This window comes from Oncorhynchus mykiss, chromosome 19 (assembly GCF_057628025.1).
Source record: "Oncorhynchus mykiss isolate SJ-2025 chromosome 19, ASM5762802v1, whole genome shotgun sequence".
Classification (NCBI taxonomy): Eukaryota; Metazoa; Chordata; class Actinopteri; order Salmoniformes; family Salmonidae; genus Oncorhynchus; species Oncorhynchus mykiss.
The window spans coordinates 37,274,085-37,297,945 of NC_143040.1; the positions used below are offsets into that span (position 1 = coordinate 37,274,085).

At 45.3% G+C, this 23,861-nt stretch overlaps 1 protein-coding gene across 4 annotated transcripts in view; it reads right to left on the reverse strand.

Moving 5' to 3' along the window:
* The window catches only part of plekhh1 (pleckstrin homology, MyTH4 and FERM domain containing H1), a 65,103-nt gene that overhangs the window by 5,177 nt on the left and 36,065 nt on the right, over positions 1 to 23,861 (reverse strand). For 2 of the 4 annotated variants that reach the window (XM_036954595.2, XM_090210938.1), the window contains exons 10-30: positions 23,089 to 23,167; positions 22,698 to 22,789; positions 22,430 to 22,577; positions 20,931 to 21,070; positions 20,740 to 20,850; positions 20,533 to 20,619; positions 16,449 to 16,610; positions 15,415 to 15,495; positions 13,421 to 13,600; positions 11,690 to 11,801; positions 11,130 to 11,242; positions 8,330 to 8,506; positions 8,018 to 8,115; positions 7,588 to 7,765; positions 7,241 to 7,396; positions 6,625 to 6,722; positions 6,312 to 6,453; positions 5,984 to 6,174; positions 5,644 to 5,773; positions 2,594 to 2,677; positions 839 to 985 (exon numbers count right to left, since the gene is read on the reverse strand). In XM_036954595.2, the coding sequence (XP_036810490.2) occupies positions 839 to 985; positions 2,594 to 2,677; positions 5,644 to 5,773; positions 5,984 to 6,174; positions 6,312 to 6,453; positions 6,625 to 6,722; positions 7,241 to 7,396; positions 7,588 to 7,765; positions 8,018 to 8,115; positions 8,330 to 8,506; positions 11,130 to 11,242; positions 11,690 to 11,801; positions 13,421 to 13,600; positions 15,415 to 15,495; positions 16,449 to 16,610; positions 20,533 to 20,619; positions 20,740 to 20,850; positions 20,931 to 21,070; positions 22,430 to 22,577; positions 22,698 to 22,789; positions 23,089 to 23,167 (2,706 nt within the window). Of the gene's footprint in view, positions 1 to 838; positions 986 to 2,593; positions 2,678 to 2,957; positions 3,092 to 5,643; positions 5,774 to 5,983; positions 6,175 to 6,311; positions 6,454 to 6,624; positions 6,723 to 7,240; positions 7,397 to 7,587; positions 7,766 to 8,017; positions 8,116 to 8,329; positions 8,507 to 11,129; positions 11,243 to 11,689; positions 11,802 to 13,420; positions 13,601 to 15,414; positions 15,496 to 16,448; positions 16,611 to 20,532; positions 20,620 to 20,739; positions 20,851 to 20,930; positions 21,071 to 22,429; positions 22,578 to 22,697; positions 22,790 to 23,088; positions 23,168 to 23,861 lie in introns of those variants that run through there. The other 2 variants (XR_016488915.1, XM_090210939.1) reach the window with 2 other exon arrangements.

Consider the following 23,861-nt stretch of genomic DNA (forward strand, 5'->3'; position numbering starts at 1 on the left):
AATATAGGTAAGTGCCACTTTTACCAAGCTAGCTAGCCACTGGAGGACAACAACACAACGAGATGCAACAGTTCAATTTGTTTCTGTCCATGACGTATGCTCTCAATGCAATTTGATAGGAGTTACGCCAAATCCAAGATGGCTTCCCTAAACCAGGTGGGCCAGGATCATTCACAGTTGAGCTCGCTCAGTTTAACTCAACGCTGATTGGGTATTATTTTTCACTTTTTTTGTCAAGGGATCCCAAATGCTCGCTGGCTTCCCTTTGCATTCAATGCAACGGGTGGCAACAACATCATACTCATTATTACCAGACAGCATCAGATAGATGGCCTACACATATAGAAACAGAGGGGCGCTGTTTTGCTCACTCGGATGCTTTCTCAAGTGAGATACATTCAGAATCATGATAATTTAAGGAAAATTATGAACCACAGGGAGACGAAAGATGAATTATTTGGTACATTTTGGGGGGAAGCCTGTCTTCCTTGGCATACATGAATACAAACCACTAACTAATTCTTCCATAGCCTGCATACTCACCAGAAATGTCACCCATTGAGCATGATTGGAATGCTCTGGATCGACAGCGTGTTCTAGTTCCCGCCAATATTCAGCAACTTCGCACAGCCATTGAAGAAGAGTGGGACATTCCACAGGCCACAATCAACAGCCTGATCAATGCTGCATGAGGTGGTCACACCAGATACTGACTGGTTTTCTGATTTACTCACCTACTTTTTGTTAAGGTATATGTGACCAACAGATGCATATCTGTATTCCCAGACATGTGAAATAAACCTTGGGTTTAGCAATAGAGACGACTAGGTATCTTTACCTTGGGTTTAGCCATAGCGAAGACCAGTTTCTCCACACTCTTCTTCCCTCCACCCTGCTCTTTGGTCTGGCTCACTACCACCATCAGGTCGTCACGGCAACCGCCAAAGGTGATCACTGATTGGTAGGAGTACATGACCAGAAGGTGCTGTAAAGGAATGGATGATTTATTTCAGTTGTTTAAATACAGTACCAGTCAAAAGTTTGGTACACAGCTACTCATTCCAGGACATCAAAACTATGACATAGCACATATGGAATCATGTAGTTACCATTAAAGTGTTAAACAAATCAACATATGTTTTAGATTCTTCAAAGTAGCCACCCTTTGCCTTGATGACAGCTTTGCAAACTCTTGGCATTTGATGTCTTCACTATAATTCTACAATGTAGAAAATAGTCTAAATAAAATAAAGACCCTTGAAATATGGTGTGTCCAAACTTTTGACTGGCACTGTATGTATGTGAATAGGAAAACAAATTGTACTCTTTTGACTTTGATGACTCTGATCTTTTCACGTTTGGCTTGTTCGGTTCAGTAGTGTAAAAAGCCCTTAAAGGAAAATACCACTCAAAAACAATATTTTGGTATTTGTTTAATTAGTCCACTGTTGATACTGTCCCAAAATGATGATGCAAAACTCATCATACTGTGACACTTTCTGTATTTTGAAAGTTGATTGCTGACATGCAAAACATTTTGGGACTGTATCAACAGTGGACTAATGAAACAAGTACCAAAAGATAGTTTTTGAGTGGAATTTTCCTTTCAGTAATCTGTCTCATCTCTCTTCCTGGTACAGGCCAGGTTTCTTGTTATTGTTTTCTCAACAGGCAAATTGAGCATGAACCAATGAAGCAGCCAGACATCATTTCTAATACTTTATTGTGTATTTTCCTTATTTTCTCCCTAAGAACTAGTAAATGTATTGGAGCATGAAAGGACGCCAAACCAGAAATGACACAGGAATATGGCTAAGATAATTATAGTGTTTTAAGTTTAACGTTGTTTATATCTCAGTCAGCATTTTGATCTCTGGGTAGACCCAGATCTGGTTTCATATACTATTTGAAATCTTTCAAATACTTTGGCCCTTTTCTCTAAACTGCCTTGAGAACCAGATGGGTGGGATTTGCACTTTCGGGTCCTTTTCATTGGTTTTATAAACCCAGGCCAGGTTAATCAAGCCCAGCTTAAGTATTTCAAATGCTTTCAAATAGTATTTGAATTGAACCCATGTCTGGTAAAATTGTAGGCCAGCAGTTTCTGTTTCCCTGTGGGGATCTGGTGTTTCAAACGCTGCAGTAGAAAATCATTCCAGACCAGTAGATCAACAAGCTTCTGCCCCTGTGGTCTGGCAACAGGCAGACTGGTAAAGAGAGAAGAGAAACCCCAAACCTTAAGTGCTCTGAATATAAACTAAGATTGTGCCCGATTAAAAAAGGAATTAGAGAATACCAAAAGCATAAAACTTTTGGTTGGATTCTAAAAGGTTGTTGTCTTTAAAAAAAAAAAGTGTAATGAAGGTAAATTAATGGTTGAAATATGATGTCATTATCTGTTCAAGAGATTTCTTCTGATGGTGGTCCTCTGACCACTGGCTGTGGGTACTGAAGCAACGAAACACGCCCCCCCTTGTGGCCACTTTTAGTACCAGTAATGCCACATGGTTGGATTACAGTTAATAATCACTTACTCTATGGTAAATGAGCTAAGGAAGCAGACATATAAACATGTAGATAAACACACACTTACCATGGTATAGTCAAGCACACACAGTCCATCCTCATTGACGGCTAGCCAAACCTGGGACTGCTCCACAGACGAGGGAGGTATAGGCTGCAGACAGAGACGGAGGAGAGGCGCAGATGGTATACAGAGACAGTAGCTCAAGCCTAAAGTTTTTTTTTAATGTCACGTGCACAAGTACAGTGAAATGCCTTTTCTTGCCATCTAAAACCCAACAATGCAGTAATCAATATCAATGTAGCACTAAAAATAACATAAGATAGAACAGAGAAAGTGAGAAGCTACACAACGTGACCAAAAGTATGTGGACACCTGCTCATCGAACATCTCGTTCCAAAAATCATGGCCATTCAAATGAAGTTGGTCTCCCCTTTGCTGCTATAACAGCCTCCACTCTTCTTGGAAGGCTTTTCCACTAGATGTTGGAACATTGCTGCGGGGTCTTGCTTCCATTCAGCCACAGGAGCATTAGTGAGGTCGGGCACTGATGTTGGGCCTTTAGGCCTGGCTCAAGGGAATTGGAAACACAGAATCGTCTAGAATGTCTTTGCATGATGTAGCGTTAAGACTTCACTTCACTGGAACTAAGGGGCCAATTATTAGACCATTATTCCTCCTCCACCAAACTTTACAGTTGACGTTGGGGCAGGTAGCGTTCTCCTGGCATCCGCCAAACCCAGATTTGACAGCCAGATGGTGAAGTGTGATTCATCATTCCAGAAAACGCTTTTCCACCACTCCAGAGTCCAATGGTGGCGAGCTTTATACCACTCCAGCCAATGTTTGGCATTGGGCATAGTGATCTTAGGTTTGTGAAACTCCCAACAAACAGTTGTTGTGCTGACGTTCCTCCCAGAGGCCGTTTGGAACTTGGTAGTGAGTGTTGCAACGGAGGACAGACGATTTTAACGCGCAACGCGCTTCAGCACTCTGCGGTCCTGTTCTGTGAGCTTATGTGGCCTACCACTTTGCAGCTGAGCAGTTAGCCGTATCCACTTCTAGACGGTTCCTACACGTTTCCACTTCACAATAACTGCACTTACAGTTGGCCGGGGCAGAAATTCTACTAACTGACTTGTTGGAAAGGTGGCATCCTATGAAAGTGCCATGTTGAAAGTCACTGAGCACTTCTACTGCCAATGTTTGTCTATGGAGATTGCATGGCTGTGTGCTCGATTTTATACACCTATCAGCAACGGGTATGGCTGAAATAGTCGAATCTACTAACTTGAAGGGGTGTCCGAATACCTTTGTATATACAAGGTCAGTTCCAGTACCATATTTACAATGTGAAGGGATACTGGAGTGATAGCGGTAGATACTGTATGTAAGGTGACTAGGCATCAGGATCGTATGGAAAGACGGACCAAGGCGCAGCGGGATTTGAGTTCCACATATTTATTTAAACTGAAACTTCTAAACTAAACAATAAACAAACACAGACCGTGAACAAACGTAATGCTACATGCACTCACTCAAAAACAATATCCCACAAAGCAGGTGGGAGAAAGGGCTTCCTAAATATGATCCCCAATTAGAGGCAACGATTACCAGCTGCCTCTAATTGGGAACCATACAAACCAGCTGCATAGAAAATAAATGACCCCCCCTAGTCACGCTCTTTATTTGAATTTTTTTACCTTTATTTTTCCAGGCAAGTCAGTTAAGAACAAATTCTTATTTTCAATGACGGCCTAGGAACAGTGGGTTAACTGCCTGTTCAGGGGCAGAACGACAGATTTGTACCTCGTCAGCTCGGGGGTTTGAACTTGCAATCTTCCGGCTACTAGTCCAACACTCTAACCACTAGGCTACCCTGCCGCCCTGACCTAAACACCATAGAGAACCGAGGGCTCGCTATGGTCAGGGCGTGACATCAGGCTATATGATAAAATCAAATCAAATCAAATGTGTTTTATATAGCCCTTCGTACATCAGCTGATATCTCAAAGTGCTGTACAGAAACCCAGCCTAAAACCCCAAACAGCAAGCAATGCAGGTGTAGTAGCACGGGTAGCAGCAGCGTAAACTATGATTGTATGTGTGTAGAGTCAGTATAAATGTGTGTGCATGTTATGTGTGTGTTGGAGTGTCATGGTGTGTGAGTCCTGTGAGTATGCATAGAGAATAAAGTACAAGGGTCAACTCAGACAGAGGGTAGTGCATACGGCCCAGTACATCACTGGGGCCAAGCTTCCTGCCATCCAGGACCTACCAGGCAGTGTCAGAGGAAGGCACTATAAATTGTCAAAGACTCCAGCCACCCTAATCATAGACTGTTCTCTCTGCTACCGCACAGCAAGCGGTACCGGAGCGCCAAGTCTAGGTCCAAGAGGCTTCTAAACAGCTTCTAACATCTAATCAAATGGCTACCCAGACTATTTGCTCCCCCCCCCCCTCTTTTACACTGCTGCTACTCTCTGTTGTTATCATCTATGCATAGTCACTTTAATAAATCTAACTACATGTACATATTACTTCAACTAACCGGTGCCCCCGCACATTGACCGGTACCCCCCGTATATAGTCTCGCTATTGTTATTTTACTGCTGCTCTTTAATTACTTGTCAATTTTATTACTTATTCTTATCCGTATTTTTTTAAACTGCATTGTTGGTTAGGGGCTCGTAAGTAAGCATTTCACTGTAAGGTCTACACCCGCTGTACTGGCACGCAATGTGACTAATACAATTTGATTTGATGAAAATCTGTTAGCTATTTAGCAGATTTATGGCTTGGGGATAGAAGCTGTTCAGGAGCCTGTCGGTGTCAGACTTGATACACCGGTACCTGCTACATGTATATCGGTGCTACTAACGGTTTCAATAGGAATGGGCTATTATCTGGGTAAATACTGAAACACTTGGCCTTCCAAAAAGAGGAAAGAGGACAGAAACAATTATTTGATTATAGAGAGACCTTCCACGTCACTGGAGGCACAGATTCAGCAAAAGCTGGAAACATACAGTACAGATACACTATGCTGGACCCTTGCAGTAGAATACACGTTCAGGAACGCGGTAGAGGTTGTTCAGTCTACTTGCATCCCCACGTACCTTAGCACTGAAGAGCTTGGCACCGAACAACGGCCACTTCCTAGCGACGGTCAAGTAGATTCTGACACACTCTGAGGCACTGCAGCCACGCAGAACTGACCATTTAGTGGCCAGGCGCTCTGATAGGTCTCTGAGGGGAGTTGAAGAAATAATTAGTCTTGTCTGTGTCTGTATAGGCATCTTTATCTGAGTATAATGCGTGCACGTGGCCAGTATTGCCCGAGTTGACCCATGCTGCAGTCCTGTTAGTAGCGTTTTTGGGGTAGAAGCCTGTGTCTTACTTCATCTGTGTGTGAGGGTAATGCATCACCTGAGCTGGTCGTGCGTATGGGCGTATTACCTGAATTGGTCCATGCTGCAGTCCTGTTTGTAGCGTTTGGGGTAGAAGCGCTCCAGGGCCTGTACGAGGATCTGTTGGGTTTTGGGCTGAGGAGAGTTGCAGCTAGGGGAGATCTGTTGGGCTTTAGGCTGAGGAGAGGAGCTACTGCTGGGGGAGAAGGAAGCCGGACGGTCCAGGTCACCATGCTCTACCTGGGGAGAGGGTGTGATTTGTAATAAAAACACATTTGAAGTCAATCGTATTAGACCATACATTTTTTTTTTTTAACCTTTGGCGTGATGTGCTTCAGTTCCCATAATGCCCCTCTCCTTACCAAAGCACTACCAACCTGAGCCATGAGAGCAGCAACTTCCAGAGCCAACTCCTTGTTGACGGGGAAGTGTCCCTGGTGGACCTCGTCATTCACCTGGTAAGCCAGCAGGAGGCGCTCACGGTCCATTTCCCCTTTAGCCTGGGCCCGGAAACACAACCTACACAACAGACATCACAATGGTTAACGCATGATGTGTGTGGCACTGAGTGATACGTTATTCGTAAAAATCTGAATCTAACATCCGCTGGTCTGCACCTCGTCATCCATTTTGGGTTTCCTCAGCTCAACAATGAAACACATCAAGGAACTAAAACAAGGCAAAGCCTACCTGCTCTTGTATGTCAGACGGACGATGCGTGTCCCCTCATATTTCCCAGGATGCAGCTCTTTCAGGGCCTGTTCCCACTTGGAGATGACATCACAGATCTGTTGGCAGAGGTGAGAGTTAAAAGATCAATTAGTTCATTGTCTTCTACTTTGGAGCCAGGAGTTTTCCTGACCGTGCAAACTGACCAGGCAGACCCATTGACATAGATACAGGACTCACTGTGGATAAAACCTGTTATAATATGGACGTTGAAAATTGAGTGCTTCCACCATTTTAAAGTAGTCACGTGGGTGGGGATTCCTACGAGTTGGGCGCAATCAGCCAACGAAGAAGACAATTGACTACTTTACAATGGAGATATCCTCAATGGCGCTGCCCATGCTGTCACAAATGCTATAACGGCACCGATAAAAAGATGAGTCCTCTATCTATCTCTACGGGCAGACCCTGCTCTCTTGTACATTATTCCCTGTTCCCTGTTCTGATTCCAGTCTACCCGTCTGTTTACCGCCTTATACTTAGTTGCGGGCACTAAAAGTTTTGATTGTGTGGTATTAAAACAACTGCCACAATGTATGTGCAGGTATATAATCAGAGTATGTTAGTCCACACTGACCTTGACGCTGGGCTGTAGGCAGTGCTCCAGGTCTTTCCCTGAGGGGTCGTCAGTGAAGAGGGCGAAGCCAGACAGGTGTGGTTTCCTCATGCCCACCCTCTGGGTCAGGGTGCTCAGGAACTCGTCTACCGTAGTGGAGCCATCGAAGCCTACAACCTAGAGGGCGGGAGAGGAGAGTGTGACTTCTTAAATGATTGGGTGTAACAGAACGTGTGCTTTTTCATAGTTTATTGTCCAGTGGTCTGCACTTTGCCAACTTTTTGTGTGTGCCTCTCCATCTTTCTGACTTGGTAGGTGTTTGATTGTTTGCGTGCTAGTTGGCTGTGTGTCTGTGTTTAGTGGGTTACCTGGTAGGTGTTGTTCATAAAGTGGACAGGGATGCTGAAGGGTAGTGAGTGGTGGTAGGGATTCCTGAGTAAGATGGACAGGATCTCCATACGTGACGGTTTGGCCTCTCGCTCCCCGTTCTGTAGGGTACGCTCCACAGACCTCTGGCAGTACACTGCATACTTCCCCACCTCACTCCTACACACACACACACACGCACGCACGCGCGCACACACACACACACACACACACACACACACACACACACACACACACACACACACACACACACACACACACACACACACACACACACACACACACACACACACACACACACACACACACACACAATGATCATACTATTCTGTAGTTGGATTATCTTTGACAGTGGATTATCATTAATCGATTGGTTTGTGTGTGTGTGTGTTCGTGCATCGCTGTGTATACCTGGGGTCTGCATGACGCTGCAGATACTGTCTGAGGTACCACAGGAAGTGTTGCTGAGGCAGAAAGAGAGCCACACACACAGACAACAGCTGCCAGCACTGAGGAGAGGAGAACACACTATTCACAACAGCTCATACAACACTAAAGCAACCAAGCATAACATTTAACAAGTGACAGGAAGATCTGCTCACCAGAACCAAACTGTGCTAACTCTGATATATGCTTACCAGATAGTGCTTTTCGACACTTAGTGGATGTGTAACCATGCCAGCCATGCTGAGTAGTGGAAAGGGGTTCCGGTCTCTAACATACCTGAGTGAGGGAGTAGTTGTGTGGCGTGCGTCGGTTGGTCTGCTTGATCAGCTGACAGTACATCTCGTTCTGGAGCTCGGAGTGCGTCAGGCACACCTGCAATGCATTCTGGGCAAGGGATGTGTGGTAGTCGATGGAGGGAGACTCTACCAGCACGTTGATGAATAGCTGACAGGACTGAAGAAAGGAGGGATAAAGAGGATAAAGAAGGTTTTACTTGCAATGATTGTGATACATGTAAACTCAGCAAAAACACAAATGTCCTCTCACTGGTCAAAATCAAAAGAAACAGTCAGTATCTGGTGTGGCCACCAGCTGCATTAAGTACTGCAGTGCATCTCCTCCTTATGGACTGCACCAGATTTGGCAGTTCTTGCTGTGAGATGTTAATGTTACCCCACTCTTTCACCAAGGCACCTGCAAGTTCCCGGACATTTCTGGGGGGAATGGCCCTAGCCCTCACCCTCCGATCCAACAGGTCCCAGACGTGCTCAATGGGATTGAGATCCGGGCTCTTCGCTGGCCATGGCAGAACACTGACATTCCTGTCTTGCAGGAAAACACGCACAGAATGAGCAGTATGGCTGGTGGCATTGTCATGCTAGATAGAGGGTCATGTCAGGATGAGCCTGCAGGAAGGGTACCAAATGAGGGAGGAGGATGTCTTGCCTGTAACGCACAGCGTTGAGATTGCCTGCAATGACAACAAGCTCAGTTCGATGATGCTGTGACACACCGCCCCAGACCATGACGGACCCTCCACCTCCAAATCGATACCGCTCCAGAGTTCAGGCCTCGGTGTAACGCTCATTCCTTCGACGATAAACGTGAATCCGACCATCACCCCTGGTGAGACAAAACCGCGACTCGCCAGTGAAGAGCACTTTTTGCCAGTCCTGTCTGGTCCAGAAATGGTGGGTTTGTGCCCATAGGCGACGTTGTTGCCAGTGATGACTGGTGAGGACCTGCCTTACAACAGGCCTACAAACCCTCAGTCCAGCCTCTCTCAGCCTATTGAGGACAGCCTGAGCACTGATGGAGGGATCGTGCATTCCTGGTGTAACTCGGGCAGCTGTTGTTGCCATCCTGTACCTGTCTCGTAGGTGTGATGTTCGGATGTACCGATCCTGTGCAGGTGTTGTTACACGTGGTCTGTCACTGTGAGGACGATCAGCTGTCCGTCCTGTCTCCCTGTAGCGCTGTCTTAGGCGTCTCACAGTACAGACGTGATTTATTGCCCTGGCCACATCTGTAGTCCTCATGCATCCTTGCAGCATGCCTAAGGCATGTTCACGCAGATGAGCAGTGACCCTGGGCATCTTTCTTTTGGTGTTTTTCAGAGTCAGTAGAAAGGCCTCTTTAGTGTCCTAAGTTTTCATAACTGTGACCTTAATTGCCTACCGTCTGTAAGCTGTTAGTGTCTTAACGACCGTTCCACAGGTGCATGTTCATTAATTGTTTATGGTTCATTGAACAAGCATGGGAAACAGTGTTTAAACCCTTTACAATGAAGATCTGTGAAGTTTTGGGGATTTTTATCTTTGAAAGACAGGGTCCTGAAAAAGGGACGTTTCTTTTCTGCTGAGTTTATGTGTTGAGAAACAATATAATCAATGTATTTAAGGGTATAAGCAAGGGGTAGAATCGGTAGTCTTGAGCACACAATGAGTAGTTACTTTGGATGTATTTTAAGAAGGTTGATTTGTAGATCAGTGGCTCTGTGCAGTCAGACCGCGAAGTCAATCTAAAACACCTGCAATGATATGTCAGCGTAATACCACCTTCCTACCAGCAGGTGGAGGCAAATACATACGGTTGTGAGACTACCTAACTCAGGTAGAAAAATTGTAATGAAACATGCAGCAACATGATGGTGTTTCCTACTTGGAGACTGATTACTATTCTAATGAAACCAAGTCAGGATGCAGCCGTCAAACAAGCCTGTCATGTCATGGCTGGAGGGCAACAAGAGAATGTTCACCATCAGGATCAAGGCACTGTATAAATGAATATTGTGAAAATGAAAGGGCCTTTCACTAACCCAGTCGTGTCGGATCAGGGACTATACTTCAAAGATGGGGAGGACAGAAGAGAAGGGTGCATGTTCAAAGTATTTGAACAGGAACAGAGACTTTAAAGGGTTGCGAGTGAGCTCAATTAATCCATTCCTCTATATATGGAACACCAAATCAGACAAAGCCACCCGAAATGTGGGGCAGAGGGAAAGCTCAGTAAAGCATAGAGAGAAGGGGAGGGGGGAGGCGGACTGGGCGGCCGGGTTGAAAAGAGAGGAACAGGATACATCAAGATCAAGGTCCATCCTCCTCCAGATCCACTTTATTACCCCCGCCCCTGTCCCACTCCCTTCTCCCAACTACTTCTCACATTCACCGTGCTGTCTGTCTGTCACACTCCCTCCTCATTTGATTACATCCATCTACCGCCCAACAAGGACAAGTACAAGAAGAAAGGTTCCATTCAATCAGATGAGATGATCACCCCCATTACCGCTCTAATGAGCTTGAGACCCCTACTGTGAGGCTTTGATCTCTGAGCGACGGTAGGGTAGAGGGGCATGGAGTAGGGGGCCAAGAGAAGAAAAGGAGGGATGCCTCAAACAGACAGACAGAAGGGCTGGGGGCCTCAGTCAGAGCAGTAGACATGAATGCAGCCGATGAGAGGAGAAAGAGAGGAGGGACTTGAGGGAATACAAAGGAAGAGAAAGCAAAGGGACTGAAAGAAAGGAAGTGAAGGAAGTTGGAAGCAAAGGAGAGGAGGAGAGAGAGATGAAGGGACCAACCTTGAAGAGTTTGAGGGCTTCAGTCTGCAGAGCTTCAGAGGGTAGAGTGGTGAGAGGGGAGCGCAGGCCGTCTTTACAGAAACATAGAGACTCACTCCTCCACAACGCAGAGTCTGAGAACACACACACGCACACACACACACACACACACACACACACACACACACACACACACACACACACACACACACACACACACACACACACACACACACACACACACACACACACACACACACAGGGTTACAAACTCAAGTGGTGCAACAGCTGACCAGGAACAGCCCTACTAGAGCCCAGTCATAAACACTGTCTGCAGATTGACGACTGGATAAAGACGTTTCAATAGTCAGTCCTCCTGGTTGAAAATAACATTAAAAAGCCCCTGACTAAATCTGGATCCTTGGCATCTGATACAGATCTTTTAAGGTATTCCTAGTCAACTGCTGTTAGTCAGTAGCCCTCTCATGTGTCATATTTTGTGATGTCAGACATACAGACTGATTGATTGGATGGCTGACTGACTGACCGACTGACGGATTTGGTGACTGTAGATGTCTTACCTGGGTCACCCTCTACGTCCAGTAGGTTCCCGACTAACTGCTCATACTCTGTGCCCACCTTGAAGCTGGCACTGCTGCCCGCTGCCACCGCCAAATGATACAGCCAGGTGTCCTGGACAGGAACGAATGGGAAAGAATGGGGATACGTAAGTGTCAAAGTGTGACCGTGTATTATATTTAAACAATCAGGCCGGAGGGGGTGTATTGCCAATATACCATATATATACCATATATTGCCAATATACCATGGCTAAGGGCTGTTCTGGATACAGCCCTTAGTCGTGGTATTTGGCTATATACCACAAACCCCCAAGGTGACTTATTGCTATTATAAACTGGTTACCAATGTAATTAGAGCAGTAAAAGTAAATGTTTTGTCATCCCCATGGTATACGGTCAGATATACCACGGTTGTCAGCCATTCAGGGCTCGAACCACACAGTTTATAATATGGAAGTAGCTAACTGCCAAAATGAACTGCCTGAATGACTACCGGCCCGTAGCACTCCCATCTGTAGCCATGAAGTTCTTTGAAAGGCTGGTCATGGCTCACATCAACACCATCATCCCAGAAACCCTAGACCCACTACAATTCGCCTACCGCCCCAACAGATCCACAAATGACGCAATCTCTATTGTACTCCAAACTGCCCTTTCCCACCTGGACAAAAGGAACACTTACGTGAGAACGCTATTTGTTGACTACAGCACAGCATTCAACAGCATTCAACACCATAGTGCCCTCAAAGCTCAGTCATAGACTGTTCTCTCTGCTACTGCACGCAGTAGCAGATACCCAAGTCTTGGTCCAAAAGGTTCCTTTAACAGCTTCCACCCCCAAGCCATAAGACTGCTAAACAGCTAATCAAATCGCTACCCGGACTATTTGCATTGACCCCCTTTTCTACTCTGCTGCTACTTGCTGTTTATTATCTATGCATAGTAACTTTAACCCTGCCTACATGTACATATTAACTCAATTACCTCGACTAACCTGTAACCCCGCACACTGACTCGGTACCGGTACCCCCTGTATGTCGCCCCGTTATTGTTATTTTATTGTGTTACTTTTTTACACTTTAGTTTATTTTTATTTTTTATAAATGTTTTGAGCAAATATTTTCGTACTTTTCAAACTATGCTGCATTGTTGGTTAAGGGCGTGTAAGTACACTTGTCACGGTAAGGTCTACACTGTTGTATTCGGCGCGTGTGACAAATAAAATTTTATTTGATTTGTCTGTGGATTGCGATTTACATTTGAGTATTGTGTTTCCTGTTTACAAATATTGTGAGTTGCACTGTACTTATTTACATAATACTGGCACTTATCTACCTCCATAGGAAGAGGTCATAGGTTAGGGTTTAGTGTGGAGTTTTACTTGGCGCCTATTAGCATGTAGGTGAGGGGGTGTGTGGGTAATGTAGTTTTAGAGTGCTGCACATTCTGTTGCTTGGTGTCTATGAGCAGGTAGGTGAGGGGGTGTATGGGTTGTGTAGTTTTAGAGTGCTGCACATTCTGTTGCTTGGTGCCTATGAGCAGGTAGGTGAGGGGGTGTATGGGTTGTGTAGTTTTAGAGTGCTGTACCTTCTCTTGCTTGGTGCCTATGAGCAGGTAGGTGAGGGGGTGTATGGGTTGTGTAGTTTTAGAGTGCTGTACCTTCTCTTGCTTGGTGCCTATGAGCAGGTAGGTGAGGGGGTGTATGGGTTGTGTAGTTTTAGAGTGCTGTACCTTCTCTTGCTTGGTGCCTATGAGCAGGTAGGTGGGGCTCTGCTCTCTGGGGTGCACCACTAGGGTACAGTGGGATGACAAGAAGCCACGCCCACTAGCCTCGTAGTCCTCGTCCGAGTCACATGACCTGTCCACCTCCTCCACCGCCGCCTCGCGCATCCGCAGCTGGCCTAGGGGGAGCTGACACGCACACACACACATTTAGGGAATATATTCACATATGATATAGAGCAGAGCCAACCAAACTAGGGTGATGTCTGATTTGGCCCTCCAGGACCACTATGGGGCCCCCGACCAAAAAACAAATACATGTGCTAGTGCATCAGCAGTGTTCCTCATGTTATGTCAGTCACTGACAGTCAATCAATTAGCCCATGTCAGCTAACATTTTCTAGATAAGTTAGTCTAGCCAGCTATCTAAGCCTTGTAGTAATCATTTCTGAATGACTGACCGAGCACCCAAAGCACGTGCCCAGGGGTCCTGACCTCCAGGGGGCCCCCATTGATTTACTTTCTTAGTCACTCTCACTCAGATATCATTTGAACATGGCATAAGTCATGGCAAAATATGTAGAAATGCAGGGAATTAGCATCAAAACTGCAAAAACAAAACTCCATCCCATGGCAAAATATGTGGAATTGCAGGACATTAAAGGTGCAACACATAGGATTGTTTAGAATTTTTGCATTTCAGAACATATCTATAATATATCTGCAGTAATAGTGGAATGATTGTGTTTCACAGTATAACTTAGCCTCCATTGTTGTGATTGGCTGGGATATTCACCTATTGATTTCTCCCGCCGGAGTGGCGTCTGTTGTCGAAATGGGAAAGCTGTTCTGACTTTGTGGCTGTGTTATCTAGTGGAAATAACTAATTTCCTGGTTGCTAGAATTCTAAGCCTTTCGCTCAATTTCAGTTTATGTGAAAAAAACAAGCACTAAATAGTGTAGGGAAAGGGGGATACCTAAGTCAGTCAACTGAATGTATTTTCCACATTTAACCTCTGAATCAGAGAGGTGCGGGGGCTGCCTTAATCAACATCCACATCATCAGCGCCCAGGGAACAGCTTTGCTCAGGGGCAGAACAACAGATTTTTATCTTGTCAGCTCGGGGATTTGATCCAGCAAACATTTTGTTTCTGGCCCTGAGCTCCTTACCCGCCAGGCTACCTGCCATATTATCTAAACCGCTATGAAATATATTTTCAACAACTGAAAATATAGTTTTTAAAGCTGTTTGAAGCTGGTGGACCAAAGCCGTAGTAACACATTTGTTTTGTTATTGGAAAGATATTTTACAGCGATTTAAACAGCACAATGATTCCTTATACTATTCTGTGCTCGTTTTCTCACAAACTGAAATTGAGCGAACAGTGTAGAATTTTAGCAACCAGGAAATGACAGAGATTTTCACTAGATAACCCAGCCACAAAGTCGGGTATGTTTTCCCATTTTGACAACGGATGCTGCTCCCGCGAGAGAAATCAACAAGCGAATCACAGCAATGGAGGTTAAGTGATACTGTGAAACACTATCATTCCACTATTAGCGCCTGATACATGATGGACATTTTCTGAAATTACAATGCAAACATTATACAAAATCAAAACACCTTTAACTTGAACGCTACAGTGGGTTTTAGGGTTTATGAACATAGAAACTTGGTTGCAGTTTCTATACTATAATTGTAAAAATGTGAATAAATCTTGAATACTGGTAATCAGAGTGTCAAAATATATGGCTACAATTTGATTCATGTTTGAAGTGTAATTTTATGATTACATTTTTTTAAAAAGCTATTGATTCAAGACCCTAAAAAGCTATTGCTTACCTTTTATTTTTCTGAATAGAAATAGAAATATTTAGCTTACCCTTTATTGTTCGGCCTGCATCCCACCAAGCCCAAAAATGTGAGCACCCCTGATATAGAGACAGGCAACAATTGAGGACACTTGAGGGTAAGTTTATGAGGAGAAAAGGAAGGGAGTACCTTGTCATCCTGGTTCCTGTAGTAATAAAACACCTTGCTGACCAGAGAACACCACATCAGCTTAGAGTGACCATGCTTCACCTAGAGGACAGAGAGCGAGAGAGAGAAAGAGAGTGAGAGAAAGAAAGAGAAAAAGAGAGCGAGGAGATAGTATTGAGGGTCATACACTCATTAACCACTGACTGTATCGCATATTTCTCCTTTGAACACCAGGTGGCACTAGAGAGTGGGTGTGTATGTGTGTCTGTGGATTCCTGGCCACATGTCCTCATGACTCATAATCCCAGCTGTACATCTCTTCATCGGGGTCAAAGGTCAAATATGCAGCGAGAGAGGTAGTGAACCGACAGTACATAACTATAGAGCTCTGAGGTGTATAACGTCATTGTGTCGAGATCAAAGCCTCTTTAAAGGAAGAGCAGAGGGAGGTTTCACCTGTCAGTCAGCCGTAACAGACACCCCTCTGATGTTAGAAGGTTGCCAAGCCCCCTGTATTAACCATACTGACAGATACACCTCAGTGGAGAGAGACAAGAAAGAGCCAGAGGGGGATGGAGTGAAAGGGAGGATATCACTCAAACATTCCATCATACCCTGACCAGTAAGGGGTGCTAACCATAGCCGTGTCCCAACGCAAATGAGCCTTCTGTCAAACTGTGACTTGCAGTTGAAAGAATGGTTTGTTTAAACTTTCCTGTGTCCTAGTATGAAACATATGGTTGATATAACAGGTCTCTCTCTATGTTGGGCGAGAATAGCTGTATTGTTCTGTATTGTCTCCCGTTAAAAAGACAAGTTAAAAGCTTCCATGACAACTGAAAGGATCGCCTGAGCAAGGCTGTGTCCAGAATCTGTGATCTACAAACCATCCTGCTTACATCCCAATGAACCACCCACCATGTGATCAAGATAAGTAATTCTGTACCTCGCCTTGCTCAAAAGCCAATCCCCTTAAACATGCTGTCTGTTTCTCATCTCCATAACCCTCATATCTTAGGCCCCACCTCCAGCCTAGTGATGCATTGACCCCTGACCTTAGTGAGCCAGCCCCTCACGGTAGGTTTGGCTGCAGTGGTCTCCATTGGGACGGGGCTGCTGGCCTGGACCTTGAGAATGTTCTGTAGAACTCTGATCCACTCCTCTAAGATGTTGGGAGAGTCAGCCGTCAGGTAGAACGTCTTCTTCTCCGTTATCAACTGATTAGAACAGGAGATGGAGAAAATATGAGAGAAATGCATTATTGAGTTGTGAAAGCGTGCCGGTGAAAGTGTGCCTGTGCAAGCAGGTAGGCACAGACACGTACATGTAAGCAAGCACACACACACACACACACACACACACACAGGCGCACAAATCAAATCAAATACAATTTAATTTGTCACATGCTTCATTAACAACAGGTGTGGACTAACAGTGAAATGCTTACTTATGGGCCCTTCCCAACAATGCAGAGAGAAAGGAAATAGATCAATAATTTTATAAAGTTAAACACGTAATAATAAAAGTAATAATAAATACACAATGAGTAATGATAACTTGGTTATATACACGGGGTACCAGTACTGAGTCCATGTGCAGGGGTACGAGGTAATTGAGGTATAAATGTACATATAACTAGGAATAAAAATGACAGATAGTAAATAGTAGCAGCAGCATATGTGATGAGTTTGTTCAAAAAGGGTCAATTCAGATAATCCGGGTAGCTATTTGGTTAACTGAAGCTGTTTAGGGTTCTGTTGGTTCCAGAATTGGTGCATCACTACTGCTTTCCAAGATAACAGTATATGACTAGGGTGTCTGGGGTCTTTGACAATTTGTAAGGGCCTTCCTCTGACACCACCTGTTATAGAGGTCCTGGATGACAGGGAGCTTGGCCCCAATGATGCACTACCCTCTGTAGAGCCATGCGGTTGGATGCCGAGCAGTTGCCATACCAACCGGTGATGAAGCCAGTCAAGATGCTCTCAATGGTGCAGCTGTAGAACTTTTTGATGCCAAATCTTTTCAGCCACCTGAGGGATAAGAGGCCCTCGTGCCCTCTTCACGACTGTGTTGGTATGTTTGGATCATGTTGGTATTTTGGATCAGCTCTTTTGTCTTGCTGACATTGAGGCAGAGGTTGTTGTCCTGGCACCACACTGCCAGGGGTCTGTGACCTCCTCCCTATAGACGGTCTCATTGTTGTCGGTGATCAGGCCTACCGCCGGTGTGCCATTGACAAACTTAATGATGGTGTTGGAGTCGTGCACGGCCATGCAGTCGTGGGTGAACAGGGAGTACAGGAGGGGAATAAGCATGGCGTGTCAGGAATAAGTGTCGCGTCAGGAAATCCACGATCCGGTTGCAGAGGGAGATGTTCAGTCTCAGGGTCTTTAGCTTAGTGATGAGCTTGGAGGGCACTATGGAGTTGAACGCTGAGCTGTCATCAATGAATAGCATTTTCCCATAGGTGTTCCTTTTGTCCAAGTTGGAAAGTGCAATGTGGAGTGCAATAGAGATTGCATCATCTGTGGATCTGTTGGGCCGGTATGTGAATTGGAGTGGGTCTAGGGTGTCTGGGATGATGATATTGATGTGATCCATGACCAGCCTTTCAAAGCACTTCATGGCTACAGATGTGAGTGCTACGTGGCAATAGTCATTTAGACAACTTGGCGTTTTTGGGCACAGGGACAATGATGATCTGCTTCAAACATGTTGGTATTACAGACTGGGTCAAGGAGAGGTTGAAAATGTCAGTGAAGATGCTTGCCAGCTGGTCAGTGCATGCTCTGAGTACACACCCTGATCCAGCCTTGTGAATGTTGACCTGTTTAAAGGTCTTACTCACATTGGCTGCGGAAAGCGTGATGATAAAATCATACAGATCAGCTGGTGCTGTCATGCATGGTTCAGTGTTGCTTGCTTCGAAGCAAACATAGAATGCATTGAGCTTGTCTGGTGGACTCAGGTCACTGGGCAGCTCGCGGCCGGGTTTTCCTTTGTAATCAGTGATAGTTTGCAAGCCCAGCCATATTTGTCGATTGCCAGTGTAGTAGGATTTTGATCTTAGTCCTTTATTGACACGCTGCCTTCAAATGGTTCATCGGAAGGCATAGTGGGATTTCTTTAAAGCGTGTGGGTTAGTGTACCGCTCCTTGAAAGTGGCAGCTCTAGCCTTTAGTTTAGTTCAGTGCGGATGTTGCCTGTAATCCATGGCTTCTGGTTGGGATATGTACAAATTGTCACTGTGGGGATGACATCATCAATTCACTTATTAATGAAACCGGTGACTAATGTGGTAAACTTCTCAATGCTATCGGATGAGTCCCGGAACATATTCCAGTCTGTGTTTGCCAAACAGTCCTGGAGCTTAGCATCCGCATCATCGGACCACTTCTGTATTGAGCGCGTCACTGGTACTTCCTGTTTGAGATTTCCTTTTAAGCAGGAATCAGGAGGATAAAGTAATGGTCAGAGAGAGCTTTGTATGCATCACTGTATGTGGCGTAAAGGTGATCTAGAGTATTTTTCGCCTCTAGTTGCACAGATGACATGCTGGTAGAAATGAGGTCAAACGGATTTAAGTTTTCCTGCATTAAAATCACCGGCCTCTAGGAGCATCGCCTCTGGATGAGCATTTTGTTGTTCGTTTTTGGCCCTATACAGCTTGTTGAGTGCGGTCTCAGTGCCAGCATCGGTTTGTGGTGGTAAAAAGACAGCTATGAAAAATATAGATGAAAACTCTCTTGGTAAATAGTATGGTCTACAATTTATCATGAGGTATTCTAACTCAGGTGAGCAGAACCTCGAGACTTGCTTAATATCAGAGATTACGCACAAACTGTTGTTAACAAAGAGACACACACCACCCACCTTGAGCTTACCCGACACTGCCGTTCTGTCCTGCCGATGCATAGAAAAACCAGCTAGAACATGATCCATTTCCTTGTTCAGCTAATTTTCAGAGAAGCATAGGATATTACAATTCTTCAGGTCCCGTTGATAGGATAGAGCTTGTCCAGCTTGTCCCGTGTGAATGTACATTCAGCAACACAACAGAGGGTAGAGGTGCTTTACTTACTCGCCGCCGTTCATCAGGGTGCCCACACGTTCATCAGGGTACCCACACGTTCATCAGGGTACCCACACACACGTTCATCAGGGTACCCACACGTTCATCAGGGTACCCACACGTTCATCAGGGAACCCACTCGTTCATCAGGGTACCCACACGTTCATCACGGTACCCACACGTTCATCAGGGTACCCACACGTTCATCTGGGTACCCATACGTTCATCAGGGTACCCACACGTTCATCACGGTACCCATACACTGATCAGGGTACCTACACGTTCATCAAGGTACCCACACATTCATCAGGGTACCCACACACTGATCAGGGTACCTACTCGTTCATCAGGGTACCCACACACTGATCAGGGTACCTACACCGTTCATCAGGGTACCCACACATTCATCAGGGTATCCACACATTCATCAGGGTACCCACACATTCATAAGGGTACCCACACATTCATCAAGGTATCCACAAGTTCATCAGGGTACCCACACGTTCATTAGGGTACCCACACTTTCATCAGGGCACCCACAAGTTCATCAGCGTACCCACACATTCATCAGGGTACCCACACGTTCACCAGGGTACCCACACGTTCATCAGGGTACCCACATATTCATCAGGGTACCCACAAGTTCATCAGGGTACATTATGTAAAAAACTAGTTAATTTCAGCGCAAAAAAACACACACAACATAGCAGAACTGGTCAGGAGCCCGAAAAAACAGCCGCTATACATTCCAGCGGCGTTCTTCACACGGATGCACGCCACGCATACAAGCATACACACACGCACGCACGCACAGCAGACACACAAACAAACACACCAGATCACCAGATCAGTACAGATGAGAATCAGCTTTAGAACACAACATTCCATTCCCTGCAAGGCTATCCCTTATGATGTTAAGCCCCTCTAGAGGAATGCTGCCCTTTCTCTTTGACCCAGTTTGGTAATGGTGGTAGGTTAGTGTGTGTGCATGTGTACGTGTGTAGAGGTGCTCTCGGAACCAGAACCAAAATCTTGGTTTTCAGTCCCTCTTCAATATCACTCACCTGGAATGTCTGTGCTCCTTCTCCACGGACGATCCTGCAGGAAGAGTTCAGCTCCATCTGACCCTGAGGCTTCCGTATAACGTCGCTCTGAAAGACCACGAGGAAGACCATAGGAGTTGGCAATACAGCTCAAACAGATCTGGGACCAGGCTATTGTTGAACTAATTCTGTCAGAAAAGCACATAGTGGTGACGTGTGGCGACTCACAGGAGACTTGTAGTAGAGTATCTCTCCGTTCCTCAAGATGAACCAGCGTCTTTTCCAAGCCTTCACCTGACTGCCCATCTTCAGCAGGTACCCTGACTTCTCCAGCATCTCCTGTATGGTAACCTCCAGCATTGTTATATTGTATGGTATGGTATTTTTTGCATTGTATTGTACGGTAAATGGTCACTCACGGGCTCTCGCAGGCTCTCACATGAGTATGAGGATGTTCTCTGGACTTTGTGCTCCGGCTCAGAGTAGTCAGAGTCCAGAGAGTAGGCATCAGGTGGGATGGCGTAGTCACTCTCAGAGCTGATGGACGACATGGACACACCTGGAGAGATCGAAGGTCAAGAGGTCAACAAATTGACAGACAGGTGACTCAGATGACCGACAGCTGATGGACTTATTGTCATACACTAGACCAGTGTCTCTCAACTGGTCCTCAAGATGTTGCTGTATGGTCCCTTAGATGCTTAGCTAGCCAAGCACTCATTTAGTACTAGTTTACATGTAAGTACTAGTTTAGTATTAGTTTACATGTAAGCAGGCCTCCATAGAGAAGAACCATAGCTTGTACAGCTGGTACAGTACAAAAAAAGTTGAGAAAACCTGTAACTACACTATATATAAAAAAGTATGTGGACACCCCTTCAAATTAGTGGATTCGGCTATTTTAGCCACACCTGTTACTATCAGGTGTATATAATCGAGCACACCGCCATGCTATCTCCATAGACAAACATTGGCAGTAGAAGGGCCTTACTGAAGAGCTCAGTGACTTTTAACGTGGCGCCGTCATATGATACCACCTTTCCAACAAGTAAGTTCGTCAAATTTCTGCCCTGCTGGTGCTGCCCCGTCAACTGTAAGTGCTGTTATTGTGAAGTGGAAACATCTAGGTAGGCCACACAACACTCACTACCGAGTTTCAAACTGCCTCTGGAATCAACGTCAGCACAAGAACTGTTTGTCTGGAGCTTCATGAAATGGGTTTCCATGGTCGAGCAGCCGCACACAAGCCTAAGACCACCATCCGCAATGCCAAGCATCAGCTGGACTGGTGTAAAGGTCGCCGCCATTGGACTCTGGAGCAGTAGAAACGTGTTCTTTGGAGTGATGAATCACGCTTCACCATCAGGAAGTCCGACTGACGAGTCTGGGTTTGGCAGATGCCAGGCGAACGCTACCTGCCCCAATACATAGTGCCAACTGTAAAGTTTGGTGGAGGAGGAATGATGGTCTGGGACAGTTTTTCATGGTTCGGGCTAGGCCCCTTAGTTCCAGTGAAGGAAAATCTTAACGCTACAGCATACATTGACATTCTAGACTATTCTGTGCTTCCAACTTTGTGGCAACAGTTTGGGGAAGGCCCTTTTCTGTTTCAGCAAGTCCCCGCAGCAATGTTCTAACATCTAGTGGAATGCCTTCCAAGAGGAGTGGAGGCTGTTATAGCAGCAAAGGGGGGACCAACATCCATATTAATGCCCATGATTATGGAATGAGATGTTTGACGAGCAGGTTTCAACATACTTTTGGTCATGTAGTATATGTTTCTTCTTGTGTCAGGGACCAACAACCGATAGTTATTCCTAGTTGGAAGGCCGTTTACATTAAAATAAGCACCGGAGAACAGACTAAATCAGTGTCAGCGAACTATGAAGGATAACAACGCTGATGTAGCAATGCTCACCCCTCTTGACGGCGCGGGGGCTCCCAGGGGTGCTTCCCTTCCTGTCTGGGCCAAGGGTGGAGGTCCTGAGGCTGGCCAGAGAGCCACTGTCGTCCTCCGAACCAGAGTCATCATCATGCAGGGGCACACTGCTGATCTGAGTGGCTTTCTGCAGACACACACAGGAGCGACTTTTAGATATTCCTCAGCACATACCACAGTCCATAGGAAGTCGACATGTCCTTGTCAGTCTGTCACAATTCGAGCTACCGTAGAGTATGGTACTTACCCCTTTGAGTGTGGTATACACGGGCACACTGATGTTCTTGTAAATCAGGTGAGTGAACGGTCCTGTGGAGGGGTACTGCGGTAAGCTGGATCCTGCAGAAAGCACGAGATGTGTGTGATCCAGAGAGAACGCAAGGTGATAATTATAGCTGTGTGTCTTACTGCGTGTAAGTCCTATTGTTTCATCACAGCCGATTAAAAAAAAACAAGGTTTCCGTCCTTACACATCTCTTTGGAGAGCTCATAAAAGCTTCCCAGATCGCACCTGCACAGGTGTTACTTAGCCCGGTCTGCTGAGAGGATGTTACCATCAAAAGGAGCACTGACAGATCCCATACTGTAACCCCCCACAGACACAGAGAGTCTTTTCCAACATAAGCAGGGTAACTCACCTCGTCCAGGACCTCTGGCTCCTGCAGTCGCCTCTGATACTCTCATCCCCGACTTGGCCACAGCATAGATACGGCTCTCCTGTAGAGCACATAGATCAATGTGCAAGCATGAGTGTGTGTTTGTGTTCCACAGATGCGGTCAAATATATTGGCAATCGAGCTCTCGCTCTCTCTCTCTCTCTTCTTACCCTGAAACTTACCACAGGTGAGATAGATTTGCAGTTGACAAGAATCACTTGCCTCCAACCAAATTCATTTGAATGATAAATTATTCATCATTCAATAATTTTTTGGGGGGGGTCCTATGCACGTGTAAATCAAACAAATACACATATGAACAATGAACGTTTTTTCAATTCCAACTTATTTTAGAAGACATGGTGGCAGGGTGTCAATATATTTGACCTCATCTGTATAACGATACTTTGGCTGCTCTCAGCCACTCTACAGGAACACACACATACACAGATATGAGACAACTGCAAAAAACACTTATAAATACAGTATATATTACACATTACTCGTTACATTTAACAAAAGTAACGCATTACTTTACAATATCACTTGGTGTGGAAAGTAACATGGCATATTAGTTTGCGCTACTTTCATGAAAAAAAGATAGGTTACTTACTAACTCAGGTTTGATCACTAGCTTCTTTTATCTGTGGCGCTGCTTTCCTGTGCTAGTCTACAAGTACTGCGCTATATATAGATATAGATATATATCTATATCTATATAGGGGCTGTTTAATTAGCCATAATATACTGTACGC